Here is a 10,301-nt window from a genome sequence, read left to right on the forward strand (position 1 = left end):
ACATAAGCGTAAGAAAATATGAGAAATATAATTTTATTTATTAACACTTAGAAGAAAAGAACAAATACAAAATTTGAATGCATTTTTAGGACTCTGTTGCCTTGTAGTGGTCATCATCAATGGTCGAGTACACGTGACCTTCATTGTTTAAGAACTCCAAAGTTTGCCTGAAAATATCAAAGATGGACTGGACTTCAGCAACTTCTAACGAAATTTAGGGCAAGGACATTAAAAATCCCAAACGGTAGACAGTTTGACCCTTAACTTGGCCAAGTAGGCGCATTCGCCGCCATTTTGTTGGAAAGGGGAGGAGCTATCTTAAGCTATGAACTCCCTATTGGAAAACCCTTAAGACTTGCCACGTTACTAAAGGTGTAAAGGTGTAAAGTTGTAAAGTTAGTGAAACTAGTGAATTACTTTATGGTCGATCTAGTCAGGGAGGGAAGTTTCTGGCACAGGAAATCCAAACTAGCGCCATCTTCAGAAGTGATCAAGCTAACTGCTTTAAGAACCATGTTTTGGTTTGGAGTGAAGCCATTGTTAGCGCTAACCATAGGATTATCAACTTCCATCATTGAAGTATTTCCACCGTTAACTGGAGGACCAAATGAAGCGTTATTTGCAGAGTCCTATATACAAACAAATTGTATTAATGCGCTGAAAATAGTAAAATGGCTACTAGTTTTTGGTAAGTTGTTATATTTACCTGGCGATTTACGCATGACAGAGACAAACTGGTATGAATCACTTCAATCATATGAAGCGTAACTTCATTGAAGTCGTGGATTTTACGCACATTAAATGCCAAAATAACCCTATTGCCGTCGGAAATCCTCAACGCGCCTGTCACTCTTACAAAACGGTTCTCAGTAACCTCTGATCGGATGTCAGCTGCCTGAAATACGTCATTTCAAGACATCGTCAAAAGGGTGAACCCGTGTTATTCGCGATGCGGCTGGCAAGGCTTAGCAAGATCATCCAAGAACTTTTTGTAAGGGTGTAGGCGGCCAAAAAGCCTCTGAACCTTAATTGTGTTTGAGAAACTATCCCTAGAAACGTGCTACTTAAGCTTACAAGCTTCCTACTTAAGCCTTGAAATCAGCATTGTGAATAATGTAAGGTGTAACGCGTTTTGGATTTACTAAAATGATTAATGATTTTAAGTGACTGACAGATGTGTTGCTGTCGGTACTGATCCAATGTTGGCAAATAATTGGGGGTCCTGTTGAGTCATCAAGTTCAAACACAATCTTGCTGCTTTGTTCTTCTACTGACAATACAAGTCCACATACTGTCACCTATCAAAGAATGTGTAACACAACCTCATGAGTGGAAATTTTGTAAAGATAAACGTGAAATTGAGGTTCAGTAAAGGTATATTTTAAAGTGACAAGTCAAATTTTTCAAGACAAAGATTTGACAAAAAAAAAAGAAAAGAGAGTAAATTTCTAAAGAAATTATTTCTGATTCTTGACATACCATTGCCATCTTCTCTCCATTGATGGTCACATGATCGTCAGTATGGGGAACCATATGAATTTTACCAATGGTAACCGGACAAATATTTTTCTTGGAACCTGCCTGTAATTAAAATCAATCAATTAGCACATGTTTCATAAAAAAGACCGGTTTTAAGGATTATCTAACCGATTTGGCTTTATTTTCACTTTGAGACTCGTTCAATCCCGGTGACATGAACCCTCCAGGCGCTCGGGATTCATTGGTACTCTTATTACCAAACCCTCCAAAACCTTAAAATAATAATAATAACAAATAATTGAATTAATCTCGTTAATTATCCCCTTAAAATATTAATTAGCATTTAATTTACCCGCTTGTCCATCAGTACTCCACATGTTTTCTTAATAAAATAGCTTAAACTTCAAACAACGTCAAAAACTGACAAAGGAAATAATAAAAGTTTTCCCGCTCTTTCTGAAATATTTTACGCAGAGCGCGGAGTTTACAGCAGACCACTGTTTCTTTTCTTTTTCTTTTCTTTTTCTGTTTTTGGCTAGGAACTAGGGCTTGTTTAGTGACTAGTGAGCAGGCTAGGAAATAAGACAGGTTTACAGGTCAAAAACCAGTTTATTAATAGCTTGGACCACTTTTTTAATTCAAAACGTGAGGGTCACTGGTCCCAATGACTAGTTTATTAATTCCTACTTTTATTAAAAATTGATATGGGGACCTCTTTAAATATTTTCATTTTAACATAAATTTCGACTCCATGAGTCCAGTTGTGTATACAACCCTAAGCTGAGAGAGATTTTTTTAGAAGAGAGAACGACCACAAGTCCTGGGACCAGTAGAAAAATAAATAGGGGAAGGGTCACTGGTCCCGGGACCAGTTTCACATTTAAGACATCAGGGGTCACTGGTCCGGAGGACTAGTTCAGAAATAAACCTTATTTCCAAGCCTGCTAGTGAGCCCCTTGTCAGAAATTTTCCATGGACTTATATGTATCAGCGGAGTGAAAGTGAAAATATGTTTCAGATAAGAGTCCTTGAATATTGCTCCATGGTGAAAACCAAGGCTATTTTCAAACTATAGTTGCCAGTCCATGACGTCATAATAACGTCTCTATGTAAACGTGTAGTCTCTCGTGCAGCCGAGCTGAATTTTAGCAACCAAGTCGCGGCGAAGGTAGGTACACAAAATCCAATTAATCCATCTTGATTAATCTATTAACCTAATGGAAATTAATTTTAATTCGATGCGAACGATATAATATATAATTAATAACTAATATTTTCGCAATTACTAACGTAAAACTTATTTTATAATACATTCTAACACCTTCACTCAGACTAGTTAAGCCTTGGGTATGGGACAACATGCTTTTAAGGTTTTTAGGGTTAAAATAAATGTATGTCATTTTTTATATCCGCATTTTTAATATTAATTTCAGGACTAAAAATGGGACGAGTAATCAGATCCCAAAGGAAGGGTGCCGGAAGCGTTTTCAAATCGCATAACAAACATAGGAAAGGAGCCCCAAAGTTCAGGGCTGTTGATTTCGCGGAAAGACATGGATATATTAAAGGAATAATCAAGGTACATTTACTACAACATTTGGGGGGTCCAATTCATTTATTTTAGAACCTATTTTAACATGAAAATGATGACCATATATTTTCTTGAATAACCTATGATTGTATATTACTGATTTAATGAGTCTGATTCAACTTTTAATATAAGTTATTGTGCCCTCAGTCAATGTTAATGCCAATTTATTAAAAGTATGGGTAATTTTTCTTTAAAAGGAAATTATCCACGACCCTGGTAGGGGAGCGCCCTTAGCCGTTGTTGTCTTTAGGGACCCTTATCGTTATAAACAAAAGAAAGAACTCTTCCTTGCTGCTGAAGGAATGTACACTGGACAATTTGTTTATTGTGGCAGGAAAGGTATGTCTTAAAGAGTAGATTCATTTATAGATATCGTAGGTTAATATATATATTTTGCTCTTGTTTTTAGCTACGTTGCAAATTGGCAATGTTTTGCCAGTTGGAACCATGCCTGAAGGTACTATTATCTGTAATGTTGAAGAGAAGGCTGGAGATCGTGGTCGATTGGCAAGGACGTCTGGAAACTTCGCCACCGTTATCAGCCATAATCCTGAAACGAGGAAATCTCGTATCAAGCTCCCCTCAGGATCTAAGAAAATTATTCCATCTGCCAATCGTGCTATGGTTGGTAAGTAAAGCCTACAATCTTTAAAGTAAAAGTTTCATCATATTTATGACATGTTTTGAGGCCCCATTTAGTTTTGTTAAATTTTAATACTTTTTATTTTCTTTTAGGAATTATCTCTGGTGGAGGAAGAATTGACAAACCAATCTTGAAGGCTGGTCGTGCCTTCCATAAATACAAGGCCAAGAGGAACTCCTGGCCCAAAGTTAGAGGTGTTGCCATGAACGTAAGTATCGATAAATGTGGAAGCTGCCTAATCCTGGTGAATTAATTGTACATTTTTTCTTTTATAGCCGGTAGAACATCCTCATGGTGGTGGTAACCATCAACACATTGGTAAAGCATCCACCGTTCGTCGTGATGCCTCCGCTGGTAGAAAGGTAAATATCCAAACAAAACATTCTCTTCTTTTACCTTAGGAGTGAGATGATGATTTCTGACTTCGTATGTTGATGCCGATATCAGAGGCTGTTTCTGACACATTTTAAAATAATTAGCATGCATTTCATGAGAGTTAAGATCTACACTTCAGTTTTCTAATCATTCTATAATTTTTAAACTTTCAGGTTGGTCTTATTGCCGCTCGTCGTACCGGTCGTATTCGTGGTGGTAAGACATCTGTTGGTGGCAAAGAGACGTAAAATATCTGGAAATGTTAATTCCTTAATAAAATCAATTTATGAGACACGAATTGCGTTTCTTTTTTATTCAATTGACAATAACGTTTCTTCTAAGCTTATCTTATAATCAGAGATACTATATTTTACAAATGAAAGGTGAATACAAGTTACAGATATAAGACACTAGAGACTTCATTTAAACCTAATTTATTACATAGATAACTAATATAATTTCATCTTTTTTTGGGTATGTAGGATATGATGGGTTTAGGTCTAGTTTTAAAGAGAAGTTTCTTTTTTATGAAAGCAGCGGCTTTATACGATGATGCTGTATTGCCATCAGGCTCAGCATCAGACCTTTTAGCACTTTTAAGGAGAACTACGAGTGGTTTGTCAATATCCATCACTTTGCCATACAGAATATGGTGACCAATTATTAAAATAGGAATTCCCTGAAAATATATGGCAAATTTGTAACAATGACAGATTAGCGCCTTATCTGTATTAGGCGTTATGGAAACATTAACAGGGATGTTATAGAGTGCTACTACTCTGTCTTGCTTGAACATAAGGTTTTTTTAACAACTTAATCTGTTTTTACATATTTTGTGAAATGAACATCTCCAATGATTGTTTGTGGTTCCAATTTCTCCCCTTTTGTTTGCAGATCTCCTTGTAATTCTATCAGATACCATTCACCTATACCATCAGTTTTTCCCAAAGAACTAAAACAAACAAAATTACTACCTACTAATTACAATTAAGTTTTATAATCTTACCTTTTAACTATGATTTGCACCATATTTAAGTAGTTTTGACTATTTTCCTGATACTTTTATACAGGCCAATTTTTTCCCGCCTTAATACGTAAAAGTCACGTCAGTCCATTGGACTGTCAAAGACTGCGTTCAGCTCAAAAGACTGATAAACATTGCTGATTTTGATTAATTAAATACCAGCGTGCTTTAGCAAATGTTAAAAATTTAAATTACTTGTTTACTTACTCGGACATTAAAAACTAAAAATCCTACAGGTACTTAATTGACAAGAACCTCGACTCTCTAAAACCCGAATAAAGAGAGAGAAAATAATACTCTTGAAGTGTTGTCTACGAGATTAATATCATAGGCAACGCATGAACGCACTAAAGTAAGCGTCGTCTACTACAGTAGTCGAAAATCTTTCAACAGTCAATCAACATGGCAAATAAATATAAGTTACATCGTTTAAACTTTTATAATTATGAATCAAATTCTATAAATTGTCTAGAATATAATGCGTCCATCAAAAAGCTCGCTCTTTCAAGGTAAAATTCTTTATTAGACTAGTTTTTCACCAAGGTATTGCTGAACATTTCTGATTCTCGTTAAGCCTTGGCTAAAATGTGGCCGTCAAGACTGAGAACACACGTGGTTTCATTATTTTCCTGTTTATTTTTAGGGAAGATTGCCTGATAGAAATTTGGGACTTCAATCAAACCCCTTTCTTAGAAAAAGTAATATTATATTTAATCTTAATTATATTAGGCCAATTTGTTAAATGGTTCTCTAAAATTTCTATAGGTTTTAACTCCTGAACCGGGTACTTCAATTGAAGATATTTCGTGGTGTGGTTCACGATTATTTAGCACTGGTCTTGGGGCGTTTGTGGTTGAACACGACCTCTTTACTTTGAAACAAAAAGTTTGTTACTTAGTTTTGTCATTGAAGAAGATGATGTTATTACAATGTTAGTAGAAATTAATTGTTAATATGGGGATTTTATTATAATTTCAGCATAAGGTTCCCTTAATAGGGGGTCCAGCCTGGTGTTTATCAGCTAATAAGTCAAATACACTCTTAGCCGTGAGTATGACTAATTAATTCTTATTTCTAGGAATTTGGAAAACAATTTGTTATACTGTTTATTATAGGCAGGAACTGAAGAAGGTTACGTATGTTTATTCCAAGTTTACGAAGAATCCTTTTCATATCTCCGCAAATTTGATAAACAAGAAGGGAGGGTCTTATGTTTATCATGGCATCCCTCTGGCCAATCACTGGCTACTGGATCAGTGGATGCCATCAGGATATGGAATGTAGAAACAGCACACGCTCAAACCAGAATAGCTGTTGGACGATTGAAGAAGAATGTTGAGACTGTCCTTTGGTCTATACTTTATTTAAGGTAGGAAGGAATTAGTTAAAAGGACCCCCTATTAAAAGGTTAATACTTCCTTTAAAAAATATTTTTTCCTTCGACTCTGTAGTGATTACACTGTTGTAAGCGGGGATTCTTGGGGTAGGACCTCATTCTGGAATGCTCAAACTGGAACCTTAGAAAGTGTACGACATTGCAATGATTTATTTGAGATCATTACTCATGTTTTTCATTTAATCTGTTAGAGTTCTCGTGTTCACAAAGCAGACGTTTTAACACTATGCGTTAGTCCAGATGAAAAGTTGATTTACTCATCAGGTATTGACCCCTTGATCGTCCAATTCTCTAAAGTTAATACAAAACACCACGAGAGAAAAGATAACCGGGAAATGTTTGTCAAGTCATTGCAAATCTTTACTCATACACATGATGTCAGAGCCATGACCCTTATTGAGAAATTCCTTGTTTCTGGAGGTGTTGATTGCCATCTGACATTAACCACAGGACCACCAAAAGTTGTTAATAAATATGCTCCTGTTAATTGCGTAAGTAAAAGAACTTGTAGCCAATCAGAAAGCGGCAATAGTAAAGGGAGACTGACACTAAAAGAGAATCATAATGACCTATTTAAGAAAACTCTTGTAACTCTGCAAATATGCAATATATTTCTAATGTAGCAATGTGCCAAGAAACTAGCTCTAAAAATCTAAAATCTGCCCTACAAAAGGTACTTAACTTTAGCCAAATGGTAGTTGGCCGCCATTTTGAAGGAAATGGGAAGATAATTATTAAATATTAACTCTCCCCGGTAGTCCAGTGTAAGCTAATCTGAAACTAATAAATTCATTTTATTTCAGGGTAAGTGTTTCAGGATGGCTCCTAGCGCACGTTGCGTTCTTTTGCAATATCCAAAGCGTCTAGAAGTTTGGACTCTAGGACAGTCAACAGAATTCAAAGGTATAGACTATAGAACAATCACTTTTGGGGAAAACCTAATGGATTTCAAATACTATAAATAGACAAATATAATAACGCTTTCAGCATAATGCCATTTTACCTCGATTGTAAAATTTTTATGACACAATTGAAGGATTAAAAAGTTGTTAATTTTAATTTTATAGAAACAGATGGCGAGTGTCTGACACTATCGCGTCGTGAAACGAAAGTTTTGCAATTGGCATGCCGAGAGAATGAGCAAATAGTCTCCAGTGCCATTTCGAGTGACGCCAGATTAATCTCCTACTCGACAACGGAAAGAATCAAAATATTCAACCTAGAACTGGTAATTTTGTTTTTAGTTTTGCGCTCTTTCGAGCTGAAAAACGATCGTTCCTATCACTGTTGGAAGGTTGGCTGGTTTTGGTGTGATCTAATGAGTTTTGTCATAAATGAATATTTCGAATTTCCCCCGAATTTTCAATTCAAATTTGCCCGCAGTTCACATTACACCGCATAATGTAATTTATTTCTAATGAAATTATTTTTTTGCCACACCGGGAACCGATTTCTGGGGCCTCTCGGTCTATATTTTGACGCCCTAGTCGCGAAACGTTAATCTGGCCGGGGCCATCTTGTTTATAGCTCATTTCTGGTTTATTGTTGCTAATCTATTGTAGGTGGAAGACGCGGTTACACTCGTTCAGTCAGCTAAACTGAACAAAGTGAATATGGTTCCCGACATTCGTATTTCGGCTCACGCGATGTGTTTCACGTCATCAGGGAAACATCTCTTGTTGGCGACCGAAAATGGAAACTTAGAAGTGTGGGAAACAAACTTGATTCAGTCCTACAACGTTCACACTTTTACCCTTCCAGGTGAATTGAAAAGAATTATTTTCACTTTTTTTACACTGCACTGTTAAGCGGGTATCTTCTTGGTCATTCCTAATATCCCTGTTTGTTTCGCTTCCAGTGGATGGTAAGATTAATTTATTGGAAAGCAGTCATGATGAGAGGATTTGCGCCACATCTGATCATAACGGAAACGTCTCTATTTTTGATTTGGAGAAACAAAAGGTAAGTCGTTGCCAAAACCATAGCCAGAACATGATCTACGAGTCAAAAGGTTTCTAGACTCCCGCTAGGGGCGACGACGCGCGATCCCATTAGAAGAACGGGGGTTTTAGCTTATCATTCCAGTCCATCTGTGTTCAAAGGTCTTAGAACGGATTATATTCCGCTGTCTAATTTTCTATAGATCCCCTTTAGACTCGTAAACTTAATGGTAGATTATCAATTTATGGCACTACTAATAAACATTATTTTCGCGATCCGGTTGCTAAAATTAAGCTTTGTCTCGTTATAATTCAATTTTATTCGCGTTAGGTGTTGTCTCGACTTCCAGCGTATAAATATCAAGCTACCGCGATGGTCTTCAGTCCACGCAACAAAAATCTATTTGTCGTGTATCTAGATGGAAGGGTAAGCGCGCGCTTTGCGCCCCAAGCGTAACTTTACTCGGGCTCTCTTTAAGCTGACAATATTTTAGGTAATCGAATATGACGTGGCCAATACGTGTTACTCCAAACGATGCAAAGAGTTGAAAAACGTCGGGGAACAATTTGATCCCCTTCATCCCATTCTTAAAATATCGTTTGATCTGAAAGATACGGAGAAAATTATATTTCACAATGAAAACTCAATCTATTCCTACACAGTATCTTCAACACCCAAAGTAAGACTTCATTACAATTCGACGTGCTAAGCCAAACATTTAGTTTGCTAAACAAAATCGTCATAGGGAACTCTAACCTATTAGTCACTGGAAGATCACGTGATGCTTTCGACTGATAGCGCGCGTTTTTTATTCTCGCGGTTGCTGATTGGTTAGAGTTCCCTATGGGAGATTTTATAAAGAATATTCCTGTAGCATTATTCCCGATGCGTGTTGCAAGGTTTAATGAACCAATCATTCGGCTTAAGAAACTACCAGCTCGGTAACCCTTGCCACATGTACAAATTTTCGTATCCAATATTATTTGATTTCAGGTGAGTTGTAGCCCCTCAAAGACGAAGAAAAACAAGACGACGACTATCGACAATGAAAGTGGTGGTGGTTCCGCGACAACTGTTGCAACTTGTAAAAAATTCAAGGTAAATTGGCCCATCTTACTTCAAATAATCTAATAATTTTCCCCGCGTTTTAAATTCAAACGCGTCTTAAGCCTTGCCAGCTAACGTTTAGTTGCGCGTCTTCAGTTTTCTTTATTTTTTAACCGCGTATTACCTTTTTGCAGCATCTTTTGTCATTCGCGAGTTTGTCCGGAGATGAATTAGTGGCCTTGGAACTAACACCCGAACAAATTCAGACGAACTTACCCGCAGTCTTGAAAAAGAAGAAATTCGGAACATAACCCCAAATGTGTTTACTTTAGTTATAAAAGAAATTTCAATCAGTTGAAGTGTTGTTTTACGCGTTACGCGTTCATACGAGCTTACAAAGTTGTTAGTTAGTGATATCGACGCGCGTGTTGCATGAATACAATTTTACAACTTTCACAGCTGCGCCAATTCAAGAATTTCGAAAAATTGAATTCCAATACAACTTAAAGGTATGTAACGTTTTTTAACAGGTAAGACAGTTTTATTCAGGTTGTTTCCCCTTGTTATTTATGAAGTACACGTAAAAACCACACTTAGTTTTGAAGCGCCATCTGTGTTTAAAATACTGATTTAACTGTTATTTGAGATATTTTAAAAACGGACTCAAGAGATTGACCGAGAGATTCGTTCGTTAAAAAACTGTACTCCATAGTTACAATTTACAATTCCTGTAATGCCATAGGAAAAGCAAACAGCACAGTGGACTCGGTGGAGGGGCCCCAATATTAGGCTAGTTCCCTCGCGC

The 10,301-nt window shown here is 36.7% G+C and overlaps 5 protein-coding genes across 5 annotated transcripts in view; 3 read left to right on the top strand and 2 right to left on the bottom strand.

The window, feature by feature from the left end:
- Positions 1-17: 17 nt before the first annotated feature.
- On the bottom strand, positions 18-2,011 carry RPA2 (Replication protein A2). Its single transcript, XM_089853199.1, has 7 exons — positions 1,832-2,011; positions 1,648-1,751; positions 1,480-1,581; positions 1,173-1,298; positions 707-895; positions 418-629; positions 18-167 (listed from the first exon to the last, which is right to left on the bottom strand). The coding sequence occupies exons 1-7, from the start codon at positions 1,854-1,856 to the stop codon at positions 86-88; spliced, it is 840 nt and encodes a 279-aa protein (XP_089709325.1). The 5' UTR covers positions 1,857-2,011; the 3' UTR covers positions 18-85.
- Positions 2,012-2,503: 492 nt separating this feature from the next.
- On the top strand, positions 2,504-4,386 carry RpL8 (ribosomal protein L8). Its single transcript, XM_089853202.1, has 7 exons — positions 2,504-2,647; positions 2,913-3,058; positions 3,268-3,409; positions 3,480-3,698; positions 3,806-3,921; positions 3,989-4,075; positions 4,262-4,386. The coding sequence occupies exons 2-7, from the start codon at positions 2,921-2,923 to the stop codon at positions 4,334-4,336; spliced, it is 777 nt and encodes a 258-aa protein (XP_089709328.1). The 5' UTR covers positions 2,504-2,647; positions 2,913-2,920; the 3' UTR covers positions 4,337-4,386.
- Positions 4,387-5,251, bottom strand: LOC149623192 (chromosome transmission fidelity protein 8 homolog). The gene is made up of 3 exons (XM_089853208.1): positions 5,095-5,251; positions 4,917-5,040; positions 4,387-4,767 (listed from the first exon to the last, which is right to left on the bottom strand). The coding sequence occupies exons 1-3, from the start codon at positions 5,115-5,117 to the stop codon at positions 4,549-4,551; spliced, it is 366 nt and encodes a 121-aa protein (XP_089709334.1). The 5' UTR covers positions 5,118-5,251; the 3' UTR covers positions 4,387-4,548.
- A 212-nt stretch (positions 5,252-5,463) lies between these two features.
- l(3)72Dn (UTP4 small subunit processome component l(3)72Dn) lies at positions 5,464-9,849 on the top strand. The gene is made up of 15 exons (XM_089853192.1): positions 5,464-5,621; positions 5,756-5,810; positions 5,878-5,997; positions 6,091-6,159; positions 6,228-6,481; positions 6,564-6,639; positions 6,700-6,999; positions 7,312-7,411; positions 7,576-7,736; positions 8,071-8,269; positions 8,367-8,470; positions 8,780-8,875; positions 8,943-9,128; positions 9,443-9,547; positions 9,691-9,849. The coding sequence occupies exons 1-15, from the start codon at positions 5,515-5,517 to the stop codon at positions 9,805-9,807; spliced, it is 2,049 nt and encodes a 682-aa protein (XP_089709318.1). The 5' UTR covers positions 5,464-5,514; the 3' UTR covers positions 9,808-9,849.
- Positions 9,850-9,980: 131 nt separating this feature from the next.
- Positions 9,981-10,301, top strand: part of msn (serine/threonine-protein kinase msn) — a 41,361-nt gene continuing 41,040 nt past the window's right edge. Inside the window, exon 1 of the mRNA XM_089853181.1 lies at positions 9,981-10,005. The gene's annotated coding sequence lies outside the window, so the exon portion shown is untranslated. The remainder of the gene's footprint in view (positions 10,006-10,301) is intronic.

This window comes from Phalangium opilio, unplaced genomic scaffold (assembly GCF_054372755.1).
Source record: "Phalangium opilio isolate 3A_F unplaced genomic scaffold, DU_Popi_V2 ptg000113l_1, whole genome shotgun sequence".
Taxonomy (NCBI): domain Eukaryota; kingdom Metazoa; phylum Arthropoda; class Arachnida; order Opiliones; family Phalangiidae; genus Phalangium; species Phalangium opilio.